Source organism: Portunus trituberculatus, unplaced genomic scaffold (genome assembly GCF_017591435.1).
Source record: "Portunus trituberculatus isolate SZX2019 unplaced genomic scaffold, ASM1759143v1 PGA_scaffold_202__28_contigs__length_962959, whole genome shotgun sequence".
In the NCBI taxonomy this organism is placed as follows: Eukaryota; Metazoa; Arthropoda; class Malacostraca; order Decapoda; family Portunidae; genus Portunus; species Portunus trituberculatus.
This window is the reverse complement of record NW_025541370.1, coordinates 355,285-373,583: the sequence shown is the minus strand read 5'-3', so window position 1 is coordinate 373,583 and position 18,299 is coordinate 355,285. Positions and strand designations below refer to the sequence as shown.

The 18,299-nt window shown below is 33.0% G+C and overlaps 1 protein-coding gene across 1 annotated transcript; it reads right to left on the bottom strand.

The window, feature by feature from the left end:
* Positions 1-12,126: 12,126 nt before the first annotated feature.
* Positions 12,127-17,257, bottom strand: LOC123500297. The gene is made up of 4 exons (XM_045248982.1): positions 17,203-17,257; positions 16,567-16,802; positions 13,955-14,102; positions 12,127-12,312 (listed from the first exon to the last, which is right to left on the bottom strand). The coding sequence occupies exons 2-4, from the start codon at positions 16,710-16,712 to the stop codon at positions 12,127-12,129; spliced, it is 480 nt and encodes a 159-aa protein (XP_045104917.1). The 5' UTR covers positions 16,713-16,802; positions 17,203-17,257.
* Positions 17,258-18,299: the final 1,042 nt, after the last annotated feature.

The window sequence follows — 18,299 nt, the reverse complement described above, 5'->3', positions numbered from 1 at the left end:
TTCGTCCTCTTCCTTTTTTTCTTTCTTCTACTGCTTCCATCTACACGCCTGAGCCTAGAAACACATCAAAACACTTAGAAAACACGAGATATTAGGCAAAATATTGAGGAAGTGGAGGGAGAGTACCTATTGTAGCTTGCCTGCTCCTACACTTATTCCTCCCTTTATCCTTCCTTCCTCCTCATCCTCATTTATTTCTCTTCTTCTTCCTTCTGCTACTATTATCTACACACCTGAGCCAAGAAACACATGAAAACACGTAGAAATCACTAGATATTAGGCAAAATATCGACGAACTGGGCGGTAGGGAGGGAGGGACGCCAGCCTGGGCCATGAGTCACCACCTTGGCTGTGACGTCATCAAGAGCGCGGGAATAGTGGCGAATCGGCTGAATTACGTATATAATTTTAAAAATGACTTAAAGAAAAAACGAAGCCAAGGCCGAATGCTTACTTTTTTATGACTTATTAGATACTTTAATTAATATCCAAACCATCAAAACATCTCCTGCTTAACTAGTTTTAAAAAACTGTCTAAATTAAGTATATAAAGAGTATATAAACATTTCCACTTATAACGCTGCCAAAACGTCCAGCCATTTCCACTTTATATTTCTTTCGAAAAATATTAGACAATATAAACTCTCTTCTCAGGCATCCAACACTGACCTAGAACCAGAAGTGAACGAGTGAAAGAGCATTAATGTAAAACAAAACCATTAAACTCTAAACTCATTAAAAAAAACATAACAATGTAAAATGAAATTAATATACAAAATTTTCAATCAAATTTTTTTTTTTCATAAAACATATTTAAAAGCACATAAATAAGACGTTTGAAAAAATATAGTCTTTTGCGTGAATTTCTGAGTTTTGGTGCATAAAATGCAGGAAAAAACATTAATAACCATTTTTGACATATTTCAGTTCCTTAAACAAAGTGTGTAATCATGCGTTTTGTCTGCATTTTGTGTTTTGGTGCAAAAAAGCTGAAAGATATTAATATAACTAGTCTTGGTTACTTCTACTTGCATTTCTCTATATTGGCTTCTTTTCGCAGGAAAACACAAAAAATGCAGGCAAAACGCATGATTACACACTATTTGTTAAAGGAACTGAAATATGTCAAAAAGGGGTTATTATGGTGTTTTCCAGCATTTTATACACCAAAACTCAGAAATGCAGGCAAAACACTATATTTATTGAAACTTCTTATATATGTGTTTTCAAGGTGTTTTATGAAAAAAGATTATCTCTATTGAAAATTTTTTATATTCAAGTCATTTTACATTTTTATGTTTCAAAACGATAGAATTGATGAAAACAAGCCAATATAGAGAAACCAAAGTACAAGTAACAATAACGTGTTATTTTAGTAGTTTCAGCATTTTTTGCACTAAAACACAGAAATGCAGGCAAAACGCATGATAAAATACTATTTGTTTAAGGAACTGAATTATGTCAACAATGGGTTATTTTGGTGTTTCCAGCATTTTATGCACCAAAACTCAGAAACGTAGTCAAAACACTATATTTGTTAAAATGTTTTAATTATGTGTTTTTTAGGTGTTTTATGAAAAAAAACTATCGATTAGAAATTTTGTATATTCAAGTCATTTTACATTTTTATGCCTCAGAACAATAAAATTGATGAAAACAAGGCAATATAGAGACACCAAAGAAAGAGGAAGATAAAGTGTTATTTTAGTAGTTTTCAGCTTTCTTTTGTACCAAAACACAGAAAAGCAGGCAAAACGCATGAATAACACTATTTGCTTAAAGAACTGATATATGTCAAATATGGGTTGGGTAATATTTAGGTGTTTTCCAATATTTTGTGCACCAAAACTCAGAAATGCTGGCAAAACACTATATTTGTTAAAAAGTCTTATTTATGTGTTTTTAAGGTGTTTTATGGAAAAATTTTTCTTTTTCATAAAACACCTTAAAAACACATAAATAATATGTTTTAATAAATATAGTGTTTTGCCTGCAATTTTGACTTTTGGTGTATAAAATGCTGAATACACCAATATAACCATTTTGACATATTTCACTTCCTTAAACAAATATTGTGTAATCATTTGCTTTTCCTGCATTTCTGTGTTTTGGTGCAAAAAGCTGAAAACTAATAAAATAACATGTTTTTCTTACTTTTACTTTTGTTTCTCTATATTGGCTTATTTTCATGAAATTTATTGTTTTGAAACATAACAATGTAAAATGAAATTAATATACAAAATTTTCAATCAAATTTTTTTTTTTCATAAAACATTTTAAAAGCACATAAATAAGACGTTTGAAAAAATATATTTTTTGTATTTCTGAGTTTTGGTGCATAAAATGCTGGAAAACATTAATAACCATTTTCACATATTTCAGTTCCTTAAACAAATAATGTGTAATCATGCGTTTTGTCTGCATTTTGTGTTTTGGTGCAAAAAGCTGAAAGATATTAATATAACTAGTCTTGGTTACTTCTAATTGCATTTTCTATATTGGCTTGTTTTGCAGGAAAACACAAAAATGCAGGCAAAACGCATGATTACACACTATTTGTTAAAGGAACTGAAATATGTCAAAAATGGGTTATTATGGTGTTTTCCAGCATTTTATGCACTAAAACTCAGAAATACAGGCAAAACACTATATCTTTTTAAACTTCTTATTTATGTGTTTTCAAGGTGTTTTATGAAAAAAGACAATCTCCATTGAAAATTTTTTTATATTCAAGTCATTTTACATTTTTATGCTTCAAAACAATAGAATTGATGAAAACAAGCCAATATAGAGAAACCAAAGTAAAAGTAACAATAACGTGTTATTTTAGTAGTTTCAGCATTTTTTGCACGAAAACACAAAAATGCAGGCAAAACGCGTGATAAAATACTATTTGTTTAAGGAACTGAATTATGTCAACAATGGGTTATTTTGGTGTTTTCCAGCATTTTATGCACCAAAACTCAGAAAAGCAGGCAAAACACTAACAATGTAAAACATAACAATGTAAAATGAAATTAATATACAAAATTTTCAATCAAGTTTTTTTATTTCATAAAACATATTGAAAGCACATAAATAAGACGTTTGAAGAAATATAGTCTTTGCGTGAATCTCTGAGTTTTGGTGCATAAAATGCAGGAAAACAACTTAATAACCATTTTGACATATTTCAATTCCTTAAACAAAGTGTGTAATCATGCGTTTTGCCTACATTTTGTGTTTTGGTGCAAAAAAAGCTGAAAGCTATTAAAATAATTCGTCTTGGTTACTTCTACTTGCATTTCTCTATATTGGCTTGTTTTTGCAGAAAACACAAAATGCAGGCAAAACGCATGAATACACACTATTTGTTAAAGGAACTGAAATATGTCAAAAGGGTTATTATGGTGTTTTCCAGCATTTTATACACCAAAACTCAGAAATGCAGGCAAAACACTATATTTATTGAAACTTCTTATATATGTGTTTTCAAGGTGTTTTATGAAAAAAGATTATCACTATTGAAAATTTTTTATATTCAAGTCATTTTACATTTTATGTTTCAAAACGATAGAATTGATGAAAACAAGCCAATATAGAGAAACCAAAGTACAAGTAAGAATAACGTGTTATTTTAGTAGTTTCAGCATTTTTTGCACTAAAACACAGAAATGCAGGCAAAACGCATGATAAAATACTATTTGTTTAAGGAACTGAATTATGTCAACAATGGGTTATTTTGGTGTTTCCAGCATTTTATGCACCAAAACTCAGAAACGTAGTCAAAACACTATATTTGTTAAAATGTTTTAATTATGTGTTTTTTAGGTGTTTTATGAAAAAAAAACTATCGATTAGAAATTTTGTATATTCAAGTCATTTTACATTTTTATGCCTCAGAACAATAAAATTGATGAAAACAAGGCAATATAGAGACACCAAAGAAAGAGGAAGATAAAGTGTTATTTTAGTAGTTTTCAGCTTTCTTTTGTACCAAAACACAGAAAAGCAGGCAAAACGCATGAATAACACTATTTGTTAAAGAACTGATATATGTCAAATATGGGTTGGGTAATATTTAGGTGTTTTCCAATATTTTGTGCACCAAAACTCAGAAATGCTGGCAAAACACTATATTTGTTAAAAAGTCTTATTTATGTGTTTTAAGGTGTTTTATGAAAAAAAAAATTTTTTTTCATAAAACACCTTAAAAAACATAAATAATATGTTTTAATAAATATAGTGTTTTGCCTGCAATTTTGACTTTTGGTGTATAAAATGCTGGAATACACCAATATAACCCATTTTTGACATATTTCACTTCCTTAAACAAATATTGTGTAATCATTTGCTTTTCCTGCATTTCTGTGTTTTGGTGCAAAAAAAAGCTGAAAACTAATAAAATAACATGTTTTTCTAACTTTTACTTTTGTTTCTCTATATTGGCTTACTTTCATTAATTTTATTGTTTTGAAACATAACAATGTAAAATGAAATTAATATACAACATTTTCAATCAAATTTTTTTTTTTTTTCATAAAACATTTTAAAAGCACATAAATAAGACGTTTGAAAAAATATATTCTTTTGCGTGTATTTCTGAGTTTTGGTGCATAAAATGCTGGAAAACACATTAATAACCCATTTTTCACATATTTCAGTTCCTTAAACAAATAATGTGTAATCATGCGTTTTGTCTGCATTTTTGTGTTTTGGTGCAAAAAAAGCTGAAAGCTATTAAAATAACTAGTCTTGGTTACTTCTAATTGCATTTCTCTATATTGGCTTCTTTTTGCAGGAAAACACAAAAAATGCAGGCAAAACGCATGATTACACACTATTTGTTAAAGGAACTGAAATATGTCAAAAATGGGTTATTATGGTGTTTTCCAGCATTTTATGCACCAAAACTCAGAAATGCAGGCAAAACACTATATTTATTGAAACTTCTTATTATATGTGTTTTCAAGGTGTTTTATGAAAAAGATTATCTCTATTGAAAATTTTTTATATTCAAGTCATTTTACATTTTTATGTTTCAAAACAATAGAATTGATGAAAACAAGCCAATATAGAAAAACCAAAGTACAAGTAACAATAACGTGTTATTTTAGTAGTTTCAGCATTTTTTGCACTAAAACACAGAAATGCAGGCAAAACGCATGATAAAATACTATTTGTTTAAGGAACTGAATTATGTCAACAATGGGTTATTTTGGTGTTTCCAGCATTTTATGCACCAAACTCAGAAACGTAGTCAAAACACTATATTTGTTAAAATGTTTTAATTATGTGTTTTTTAGGTGTTTTATGAAAAAAAAAAAAACTATCGATTAGAAATTTTGTATATTCAAGTCATTTTACATTTTTATGCCTCAGAACAATAAAATTGATGAAAACAAGGCAATATAGAGACACCAAAGAAAGAGGAAGATAAAGTGTTATTTTAGTAGTTTTCAGCTTTCTTTTGTACCAAAACACAGAAAAGCAGGCAAAACGCATGAATAACACTATTCGCTTAAAGAACTGATATATGTCAAATATGGGTTGGGTAATATTTAGGTGTTTTCCAATATTTTGTGCACCAAAACTCAGAAATGCTGGCAAAACACTATATTTGTTAAAAAGTCTTACTTATGTGTTTCTAAGGTGTTTTATGGAAAAAAATTTTTTTTTTTCATAAAACACCTTAAAACACATACAAATAATATGTTTTAATAAATATAGTGTTTTGCCTGCATTTTGACTTTGGTGTATAAAATGCTGAATACACCAATATAACCCAATTTTGACATGTTTCACTTCCTTAAACAAATATTGTGTAATCATTTGCTTTTCCTGCATTTCTGTGTTTTGGTGCAAAAAAAAGCTGAAAACTAATAAAATAACATGTTTTTCTAACTTTTACTTTTGTTTCTCTATATTGGCTTTTTTCATCAATTTTATTGTTTTGAAACATAACAATGTAAAATGAAATTAATATACAACATTTTCAATCAAATTTTTTTTTTTTCATAAAACATTTTAAAAGCACATAAATAAGACGTTTGAAAAATATATTCTTTTGCGTGTATTTCTGAGTTTTGGTGCATAAAATGCTGAAAAACATTAATAACCATTTTCACATATTTCAGTTCCTTAAACAAATAATGTGTAATCATGCGTTTTGTCTGCATTTTGTGTTTTGGTGCAAAAAGCTGAAAGCTATTAAAATAACTAGTCTTGGTTACTTCTAATTGCATTTTTCTATATTGGCTTTTTTCACAGGAAAACACAAAATGCAGGCAAAACGCATGATTACACACTATTTGTTAAAGGAACTGAAATATGTCAAAAATGGGTTATTATGGTGTTTTCCAGCATTTTATGCACTAAAACTCAGAAATGCAGGCAAAACACTATATTTTTTAAACTTCTTATTTATGTGTTTTCAAGGTGTTTTATGAAAAAAGACTATCTCCATTGAAAATTTTTTTATATTCAAGTCATTTTACATTTTTATGCTTCAAAACAATAGAATTGATGAAAACAAGCCAATATAGAGAAACCAAAGTACAAGTAACAATAACGTGTTATTTTAGTAGTTTCAGCATTTTTTGCACTAAAACACAGAAATGCAGGCAAAACGCGTGATAAAATACTATTTGTTTAAGGAACTGAATTATGTCAACAATGGGTTATTTTGGTGTTTTCCAGCATTTTATGCACCAAAACTCAGAAAAGCAGGCAAAACACTAACAATGTAAAACATAACAATGTAAAATGAAATTAATATACAAAATTTTCAATCAAGTTTTTTTATTTCATAAAACATATTTAAAAGCACATAAATAAGACGTTTGAAGAAATATAGTCTTTTGCGTGAATTTCTGAGTTTTGGTGCATAAAATGCAGGAAAACAACAATAACCATTTTGACATATTTCAATTCCTTAAACAAATGTGTAATCATGCGTTTTGCCTACATTTTGTGTTTTGGTGCAAAAAGCTGAAAGCTATTAAAATAATTCGTCTTGGTTACTTCTACTTGCATTTCTCTATATTGGCTTGTTTTTGCAGAAAACACAAAATGCAGGCAAAACGAATGAATACACACTATTTGTTAAAGGAACTGAAATATGTCAAAATGGGTTATTATGGTGTTTTCCAGCATTTTATACACCAAAACTCAGAAATGCAGGCAAAACACTATATTTATTGAAACTTCTTATATATGTGTTTTCAAGGTGTTTTATGAAAAAAGATTATCACTATTGAAAATTTTTTATATTCGTCATTTTACATTTTATGTTTCAAAACGATAGAATTGATGAAAACAAGCCAATATAGAGAAACCAAAGTACAAGTAAGAATAACGTGTTATTTTAGTAGTTTCAGCATTTTTTGCACTAAAACACAGAAATGCAGGCAAAACGCATGATAAAATACTATTTGTTTAAGGAACTGAATTATGTCAACAATGGGTTATTTTGGTGTTTTCCAGCATTTTATGCACCAAAACTCAGAAACGTAGTCAAAACACTATATTTGTTAAAATGTTTTAATTGTGTGTTTTTCAGGTGTTTTATGAAAAAAAAAAAAACTATCGATTGAAAATTTTGTATATTCAAGTCGTTTTACATTTTTATGCCTCAGAACAATAAAATTGATGAAAACAAGGCAATATAGAGACACCAAAGAAAGAGGAAGATAAAGTGTTATTTTAGTAGTTTTCAGCTTTCTTTTGTACCAAAACACAGAAAAGCAGGCAAAACGCATGAATAACACTATTTGCTTAAAGAACTGATATATGTCAAATATGGGTTATTTAGGTGTTTTCCAATATTTTGTGCACCAAAACTCAGAAATGCTGGCAAAACACTATATTTGTTAAAAAGTCTTATTTATGTGTTTTTAAGGTGTTTTATGGAAAAATTTTTCTTTTTCATAAAACACCTTAAAAACACATATAAATAATATGTTTTAATAAATATAGTGTTTTGCCTGCAATTTTGACTTTTGGTGTATAAAATGCTGGAATACACCAATATAACCCATTTTTGACATATTTCACTTCCTTAAACAAATATTGTGTAATCATTTGCTTTTCCTGCATTTCTGTGTTTTGGTGCAAAAAAAAGCTGAAAACTAATAAAATAACATGTTTTTCTAACTTTTACTTTTGTTTCTCTATATTGGCTTTTTTCATCAATTTTATTGTTTTGAAACATAACAATGTAAAATGAAATTAATATACAACATTTTCAATCAATTTTTTTTTTTCATAAAACATTTTAAAAGCACATAAATAAGACGTTTGAAAAATATATTCTTTTATGTATTTCTGAGTTTTGGTGCATAAAATGCTGAAAAACATTAATAACCCATTTTTCACATATTTCAGTTCCTTAAACAAATAATGTGTAATCATGCGTTTTGTCTGCATTTTTGTGTTTTGGTGCAAAAAAAGCTGAAAGATATTAAAATAACTAGTCTTGGTTACTTCTAATTGCATTTCTCTATATTGGCTTCTTTTCGCAGGAAAACACAAAAATGCAGGCAAAAGGCATGATTACACACTATTTGTTAAAGGAAGTGAAATATGTCAAAAATGGGTTATTATGGTGTTTTCCAGCATTTTATGCACTAAAACTCAGAAATGCAGGCAAAACACTATATTTTTTTAAACTTCTTATTTATGTGTTTTCAAGGTGTTTTATGAAAAAAGACTATCTCCATTGAAAATGTTTTATATTCAAGTCATTTTACATTTTTATGCTTCAAAACAATAGAATTGATGAAAACAAGCCAATATAGAGAAACCAAAGTACAAGTAACAATAACGTGTTATTTTAGTAGTTTCAGCATTTTTTGCACTAAAACACAGAAATGCAGGCAAAACGCATGATAAAATACTATTTGTTTAAGGAACTGAATTATGTCAACAATAGGTTATTTTGGTGTTTTCCAGCATTTTATGCACCAAAATTCAGAAAAGCAGGCAAAACACTAACAATGTAAAACATAACAATGTAAAATGAAATTAATATACAAAATTTTCAATCGAGTTTCTTTTTTTTTCATAAAATATTTTAAAAGCACATAAATAAGACGTTTGAAGATATATAGTCTTTTGCGTGAATTTCTGAGTTTTGGTGCATAAAATGCAGGAAAAACACCTTAATAACCAATTTTTCAGATATTTAAGTTCCTTAGACAATTAATGTGTAATCATGTGTTTTCTCTGCATTTGTGTTTTGGTTTGGTTACTTCTACTTGCATTTCTTGGCTTATTTTTTGCAGGAAAACACAAAAATGCAGGCAAAACGCATGAATACACACTATTTGTTAAAGGAACTGAAAGATGTCAAAAATGGGTTATTATGGTGTTTTCCAGCATTTTATGCACTAAAACTCAGAAATGCAGGCAAAACACTATATTTTTTTAAACTTCTTATTTATGTGTTTTCAAGGTGTTTTATGAAAAAAGACTATCTCCATTGAAAATTTTTTATATTCAAGTCATTTTATATTTTTATGCTTCAGAACAATAGAATTGATGAAACAAGCCAATATAGAGAAACCAAAGTAAAAGTAACAATAACGTGTTATTTTAGTAGTTTCAGCATTTTTTGCACTAAAACACAAAAATGCAAGCAAAACGCGTGATAAAATACTATTTGTTTAGTATGGATTATGTCAACAATGGGTTATTTTGTGTTGTCCAGCATTTTATGCACCAAAACCAAGAAATGCTGGCAAAACACTATATTTGTTAAAAAAAAGTCTTATTTATTTGTTTTTAAGATGTTTTATGAAAAAAAAAAATCATAAAACACCTTAAAAACACATAAATAAGATGTTTTAACAAATATGGTGTTTTGCCTGCATTTCTGAGTTTTTGGTGTATAAAATGCTGAAACACCAATATAACCCATTTTTACATATTTCAGTTCCTTAAACAAATATTGTGTAATCATTTGTTTTTCCTGCATTTCTGTGTTTTGGTAAAAAAAAAAAAAGCTGAAACTACTAAAATAACACGTTTTTCTTACTTTTACTTTCATTTCTCAATATTGGCTTGTTTTCATCAATTTTATCATTTTGAAACATAACAATGTAAAATGTAATTAATATACAAAATTTTCAATCAAGTTTTTTTATTTCATAAAACATTAAAAGCACATCAATAAGACGTTTGAAGAAATATAGTCTTTTGCGTGCATTTCTGAGTTTTGGTGCATAAATGCAGGAAAACACTTAATAACCCATTTTGACATATTTCAGTTCCTTAAACCAATAATGTGTAATCATGCATTTTGTCTGCATTTTGTGTTTTGGTGCAAAAAAGCTGAAGCCTATTAAAATAACTCGTCTTGGTTACTTCTACTTGCATTTCTCTATATTGGCTTGTTTTTGCAGGAAAACACAAAATGCAGGCAAAACGCTTGATTACAAACTATTTGTTTAAGGAAGTGAAATATGTCATAAATGGGTTATTATGGTGTATTCCTGCATTTTATGCACTAAATCTCAAAAATGCAGGCAAAACACTATATATATTGAAACTTCTTATGTGTTTTCAAGGAGTTTTATTCAAGTCATTTTACATTTTTGCTTCAAAACGATAGAATTGATGAAAACAAGCCAATATAGAGAACGAAAGTAAAAGTAACAAAAACGTGTTATTTTATTAGTTTCAGCATTTTTTGCACTAAAACGCAGAAATGCAGGCAAAACACATGATAAAACACTATTTGTTTAGGAACTGAAGTATGTCAACAATGGGTTATTTTGATGTTATCCAGCATTTTATGCACCAAAACTCAGAAATGCAGGCAAAACACTATATGTCTTATTTATGTGTTTTTAAGGAGTTTTATGGAAAAAAAAACAAATAAATAAAAAAAAAATAAAATAAAAAAAAAAAAAACTATCGATTGAGAGTTTTGAATATTAAAGTCATTTTACATTGTTATACTTCTAAATGATAAAATTCATGAAAAGCCAATATAGAGACAACCAAAGAAAAAGTAAGGAAAACTTGTTAGTTTAGTAGTTTTCAGCTTTTTCTTCACCAAAACACAGAAATGCAGGCAAAACGCATGATTAAACAATATTTGTTTAAGGAACTGATATATGTCAAAAAACGGGTTATTTTGGTGTTTTCAAGCATTTCATGCACCAAAACTCAGAAATGCAGGAAAACACTATATTTCTTATAATGTCTTATTTATGTGTTTTAAGGTAAAAAAAAAAAAAAAAAAAAAAAAAAAATTGTACATTCAAGCCATTTTACATTTTATGCCTCAGAACGATGAACTTGATGAAAACAAGGCAATATAGAGAAACAAAAGAAAGAGGAACAAAAACTATTATTTTAGTAGTTTTCAGTTTTTTTTGCACCAAAACATAGAAAAGCAGGCAAAACGCATGAATAACACTATTTGCTTAACGAACTGATATATGTCAACAATGGGTTATTTAGGTGTTTTCCAGCATTTTATGCACCAAAACTCAGAAATGCAGGCAAAACACTATATTTGTTGAAACGTCTTATTTATGTGTTTTCAAGGTGTTTTATGGAAAAAGACTATATCGATTGAAAATTTTTTATATTCGTCATTTCACATTTTTATACCTTAGAACGATAAAATTGATGAAAACAAGGCAATATAAAGAAACCAAAGAAAGAGGGAAAAAAGTGTTTTCAGATTTTTTCACGCACCAAAACAATGAAAAACAGGCAAAACGCATGAATAACACTATATGTTTAAAAAACTGAGAAAGATTAGTTTGTCCTGCCAGAGAAAAGGAGAGATATTAGTTTGACCTGTAAGAAATAAGTATTAATTAGACCTGTAAAAAATAATAATAATCTTACCTACACACACACACACACACGTCTGAGAGATGTAAAAATATATAGTTTCCCGCAAAGATGTATTGAGACGTGGAACAGTTTAAATGAAGTAGTGTGTGCAACGAGTGTGCATACTTTTAAAGTAAGATTGGATAAGTGTAGATATGGAGACGGGGCCACACAAGCATAAATCCCAGGCTCTGTAAAACTAGAACTAGGTAAATACACACACACACACACACACACACACACACACACACACACACACACACACACACACAAGATGCTTATTTTAGGCAAAAGTCAAGATAGAAGAACCATTTCCTCAACTTTTCCATCTTCATTGCGAGGTTTGCATACTTCCATCCAGCTTGTACAATACACTACCTCTGTGCGGCTGTAGTCATCAGCAGCCAGCGTTTCTGCAGTCATCTCTTCAGAACATGCACCAACACAGCCCAGAGCAATGAACGCACCTACCACGCAACCCTGGAACAACAAAAAATACCATATCAAACCACACACCCAAAAAATAAATAAAACTGAGGCTCTAGGATTGCCGCCACGGTGCGCTAACCAGGGCATTACTGGAGAAGACTAGATAATTAACATGTACCTGGAAGAGAATGGTTAGCCATGCTGCCTATCGCCTTTATGCCTAACACCTAATGCCTAGCAAACCGTAATTTGTACTAGACTTTATTCCGAAGGGTTGCTCCAGCGGTGTCAGTCCCACGGTGTGACCTGTGATACAGGTACTCACCTGTAAAGAGGAGAAGGAGGGAGTTAGTGTGGTGTGCTTATCAAAGCTAGTATTTCATTATTAACGGAGATCAGTATAGGAGTCACGTGGTTCAGGTTAATGCTTAGTACTTTATTGCAGTGATAATGAGGCTTAAATAACAACCTCAACTTACCAAATCCAATGCAAGGGTGAATATAAAGCTGAACAAGCAGTTTTCTTGAGTTTTCAATTGAGTGGGATATTACTTCAAATTAGTTTATGGTAAGCATTGGAGTGGTGATTATTTGTGAATGATTGTGTGTGTTAGATTAGGTATAAGATTTTTCTTTTCCATTTCAGATTGCACATTTTGTGTGATAGGGTGCTAACCTGCAAGACACAATGAAGTGCATTCTTAGGTATGCTGTGACAAACTCCTTGGCTGTGCAATACAACTGCTGTGGCAAAGGAGAGAAACACAGTTTTTGCCATCTTGAAGTTGCAGGATACCATTATCAGTAAGTATAGTAGTTCAATTTGTTTGAATCTATTTATCTATTCTATTCTCTTATGCCTCACTCTCTGCAGGAGTGTCCCATAACGGGTGGCTACGGCAGAAGAGCCTCCACCTCCCTCTGTCCATACATTCTCTCCTTGCTTGTTCTAGCACTCCTTTCCCACTCAAGTAAAATGTTTGAGAGCTGTTTGTTTCATGTAACATATCAGTGATATTTATATACTGTCTTTATAATATAAGTCTTGTATAGATGGTAGTGCACACCCAAACACATTCAAACACACCTCAATATACCCAAACATACCAAAACACATCTAAACACACTCAAAACACACCCAAACTCACTTATACACACCCAAACATACCTCAATATAGCTAAACATATCAAAACACATCTAAACACACTCAAAACGCAACCAAACTCACTCATACACACCCAAACACACCTCAATATACCCAAACATACCAAAACACATGAAACACGCTCAAACCACACCCAAACACACTCATACACACCCAAACACACTCAAAACACATCCAAACACATCTGAATATACACAAACACACTCAAAACACACCCAAACAGACTCAAACACACCCAAATACACCTCAATCTACCCAAACATACCAAAACACACCCAAACACTCAAAACACACCCAAACACACCTCAATATACCCAAACATACCAAAACACATGAAACACACTCAAACACACCTGAATATATCCAAACATACCAAAACACATCTAAACACACTCAAAACACATCCAAAACACACCCCAAATGCTCCCAAGAACCCTAATACACACCAAACACACTCAAAACACCTCAAAACACACCCAAACAGACACAAAACACACCCAAATGTATCCAAACACACTCACTCACACCTCTTCCTTATGTGTGAGTCTGTAATACACTTCCTTGATCTGGGAAAAGGTGGTGATGGCGGTGGACAAAACAGGTGTGGTGTTTTTCAAGGCCGTTTTAATCTCCGTCCTTGACTTCAAATAAATCGGCGTGTTGTTTTCTGCGGACCTGCAAATGTTTGGTTAGGTTAGATTAGATTAGGTTAGGGAAAAATAAATAAATCAATCAATAAAATGACAAGGTTAGGTTAGACTGAGAGAAGAATATGACATTCAAACAACAAGATCGCATAGTAAAAAGCTGAGGAAGGGAAGATGTCTGAGAGATGTTAAAAAATAGAGTTTCCCGCAAAGATGTGTTGAGACGTGGAACAGTTTGGGTGAAGAAGTGGTGTCACCAATGAGTGTGCAGAGTTCAAAGAAAAATTGGATAAGTGTACACCTTTTAACTTTCAAATGAAAAAACCTGAACTTCAAATTAAAAAAGTTGACTTTCAAATTAAAAAAAATTAATTTTGTCTATTTCCACCATCACTGGTTTCCAACACCACCCATTTTCACCATCACCCATTTCCACTTTCACCCATTTCTGCTGATCCATTTCACTACCACTACTCTTTTCCATTCACCCATTTTCACTGATCCAACTCCACCATCACCCATTTCCACCACCACCCCACCTCACCACCACCACCACCACCACCACCACCACCACCACCACCACCACCACCACCACCACCACCACCACCACCACCACCACCACCACCACCACCACCACCACCACCACCACCACCACCACCACCACCACCACCATCACCACCACCACCACCACCACCACCACCACCACCACCACCACCACCACCACCACCACCACCACCACCACCACCACCACCACCACCACCATCACCACCACCACCACCACCACCACCACCACCACCACCACCACCACCACCACCACCACCACCACACCACCACCACACACCACCACCACCACCACCACCACCACCCACCACCACCACCACCACCACCACCACCACCACCACCACCACCACCACCACCACCACCACCACCACCACCACCACCACCACCACCACCACCACACACCATCACCACAACCACCACCACCACCACCACACCACCACCACCACCACCACCACCACCACCACCACCACCACCACCACCACCACCACCACCACCACCACCACCACCACCATCACCACCACACCACCACCATCACCCACCACCACTATCACCATCACCATCACACAACCACCACTACCACCACAACCATTGTTGAAAAGTAAGAAAAAATAAAATGAAGTCACACCACCTGCTAGTGTTTGAACATGCAGATGAGACACACATCCAAACATCACCCAAACACATCCTAAACACAACCAAAGCACACTCAAAACACCCCAAAAAACATCCCTAATCACACACCCAAATATCCCCAAATCCCCAAAACACTCAAACACCCAAAAACACACCCAAACCCCACAAAAACACACTCTTTCACCCCAAACACCCCAAAAACCCCAAAACACACCCAAACCCCTCCAGTTTTGAAGGGATGTTTGATGATCTATTGACAGATTAACATGATATCTATCAAATCAAAAGCAGAAACACTCTTAAGAACAAACTTCCTCCTAACTGTGGACTTTGAAAAACAGTGGTCGCCTAAGTTGTATTTCTAAAAGACTCCTGTTTCACTAACACTAATATTTCAATCACCCCCAAAAAACATGCCTGCCCTGCGCTTTACAAATCACAATCAGAATATACACCACAAAACACACCCAAACCACTTTAAAATGCTCAAAATCCCAAGATCCTGGAGGGCCTTGTACCAAATGTGGGCATAACATAACATAAATAATATTAAAACAAAGGGCCACCAGGGCCCATCTAGGTTATCCTGTATCAGTCGCACAGTGACCTCGTCATCAGTACTTAAAGATACACTTACAAGTACACAATACATTATATACTAATTTTAAATATTTGGCCCATTAACAGGGCTAAGTCCTGCAGCGAAATCCTCTACAATTTGTGGTCCCCATACATGGGGATCATGTCTTGTTTAACTATAGTAAATTTCTTATAAAAACTATCATGCAGCGCTATACATAATTATAAATCTAATAAATTTAAGTGCTTATCTAATCTGTTTTTAAACATTGTCAAACTAGTGCTATTTACAACCGTCTCTGGCAACGCATTCCAGAAGTCTACGACTAAAGAAATATTTTCTTATATCTAACCTGCAGCCTTGCTTTCTAATCTTCCTGCCATGATTTCTAGTCCTATTTCCCTCCTCTAAGGTAAAGAAAGATCTCACATCTATGTAGTTTGTATCTGAGAACATTTTAAATAACTCTATCATATCCCCTCTTATACATCTCCTCTCAAATGAAAACATGTTTAATTCCTTTAATCTATCTCTATACTCCAGCCACTTTAATGCTGGTATCATCCTAGTTGCTCTTCTCTGAACTGCTTCTAACATGTTGATATCCTGCCTATACAACTTGACCACATCCAAGAAGAGGGCGGTTGTGCTATGTGAAGCAACGGCTCATAAAATAAAGACTTGCATGGACAACTGCTTCTCACACAATGGTGCTCACCTCTTCAACGCTGTGCCGGACACCATCACGAACCTGCCAGGGGTCACACCGGACCTCTTCACGAAAAGGTTACACAGATGGTTGTCTACAATACCAGACGAGCCCCCAATACCAGGACACTCCAGCTCAACCGGCAACTCACTCATCACCTGGAGGGTTGACGGCAAGGCTGAACTGCCTGGCCACAGCGGAGGCCCACCTCAGCTGCGTCCATCATACCATGAAATTATACAAGACTAGCAAAAGTAAGTGAGGACATTAACCCAAAACACACTCAAAACACTATGCAACACTTCAAAATATTAACAAATAAACCCATAACTCAACTAGAAACATCTAACTACACCAAAATCATCCCCACACACTCCACACAATCGCACAGACCACTTCAAACCCTTAAAACTAATCTAAAACACCATACAACACCTCGAAATTCTCCTAACCGCACTCAGAACACACCCATACATTCAAATACCCCTCTACACCACACTCAAGATATGTAAAATATACCTAAAAACATCCAACACACACTGAAAACACCCTGCAACACTACCAAACATACTCAAAATACTTCAGGTATAACCCAAAACACAAAAATGCGTTATAAAGAACGGTAACATTAAAAAGGGGACTTACCTAAATATTGTGGCTTGGCTCCTCCTCCTCTTCCACTTCCATTTTTCCTTTCTTCTTCGTCCTCTTCCTTTTTTTCTTTCTTCTACTGCTTCCATCTACACGCCTGAGCCTAGAAACACATCAAAACACTTAGAAAACACGAGATATTAGGCAAAATATTGAGGAAGTGGAGGGAGAGTACCTATTGTAGCTTGCCTGCTCCTACACTTATTCCTCCCTTTATCCTTCCTTCCTCCTCATCCTCATTTATTTCTCTTCTTCTTCCTTCTGCTACTAATATCTACACACCTGAGCCAAGAAACACATGAAAACACGTAGAAATCACTAGATATTAGGCAAAATATCGACGAACTGGGCGGTAGGGAGGGGAGGGACGCCAGCCTGGGCCATGAGTCACCACCTTGGCTGTGACGTCATCAAGAGCGCGGGAATAGTGGCGAATCGGCTGAATTACGTATATAATTTTAAAAATGACTTAAAGAAAAAACGAAGCCAAGGCCGAATGCTTACTTTTTTATGACTTATTAGATACTTTAATTAATATCCAAACCATCAAAACATCTCCTGCTTAACTAGTTTTAAAAAAACTGTCTAAATTAAGTATATAAAGAGTATATAAACATTTCCACTTATAACGCTGCCAAAACGTCCAGCCATTTCCACTTTATATTTCTTTCGAAAAATATTAGACAATATAAACTCTCTTCTCAGGCATCCAACACTGACCTAGAACCAGAAGTGAACGAGTGAAAGAGCATTAATGTAAAACAAAACCATTAAACTCTAAACTCATTAAAAACTCTTGTAAAGTCCAGCTATTTTCACTTGGCGAGTATTTTAACACATTGTACAGAGTCTGAGCTTTCTTTTAAGGCATTCTACAACGAGTTTGACCGTCAAACAAAAACGTAAACAAATAAAATTGAAAAAATAAAACTTACGTTAAACGGGACAAAACACCACTTTAAAGTCCACATATTTCACTCAATGGAATTATTTCACGCCTAAAAAAGCACAGGCAATTTCTATATACTATAAAGGCCCAGTTACACCTCGAAATAAAAGAGTTGAAATTCACAGATGGAAAATTTGGACGG

What these genes read in the sequence shown, in the direction of transcription:
- LOC123500297 (XM_045248982.1), bottom strand. Translation starts at nt 16,712, where the DNA reads ATGAGTGAGTTGCCGGTTGAGCTGGAGTGTCCTGGTATTGGGGGCTCG. An exon ending in TCCGGCACAGCGTTGAAGAG is followed by an intron (nt 14,103 to 16,566) that starts GTGAGCACCATT and finishes AAACATTTGCAG; the next exon opens with GTCCGCAGAAAACAACACGC. An exon ending in GACTCACACATAAGGAAGAG is followed by an intron (nt 12,313 to 13,954) that starts GTGTGAGTGAGT and finishes TTGTTGTTCCAG; the next exon opens with GGTTGCGTGGTAGGTGCGTT.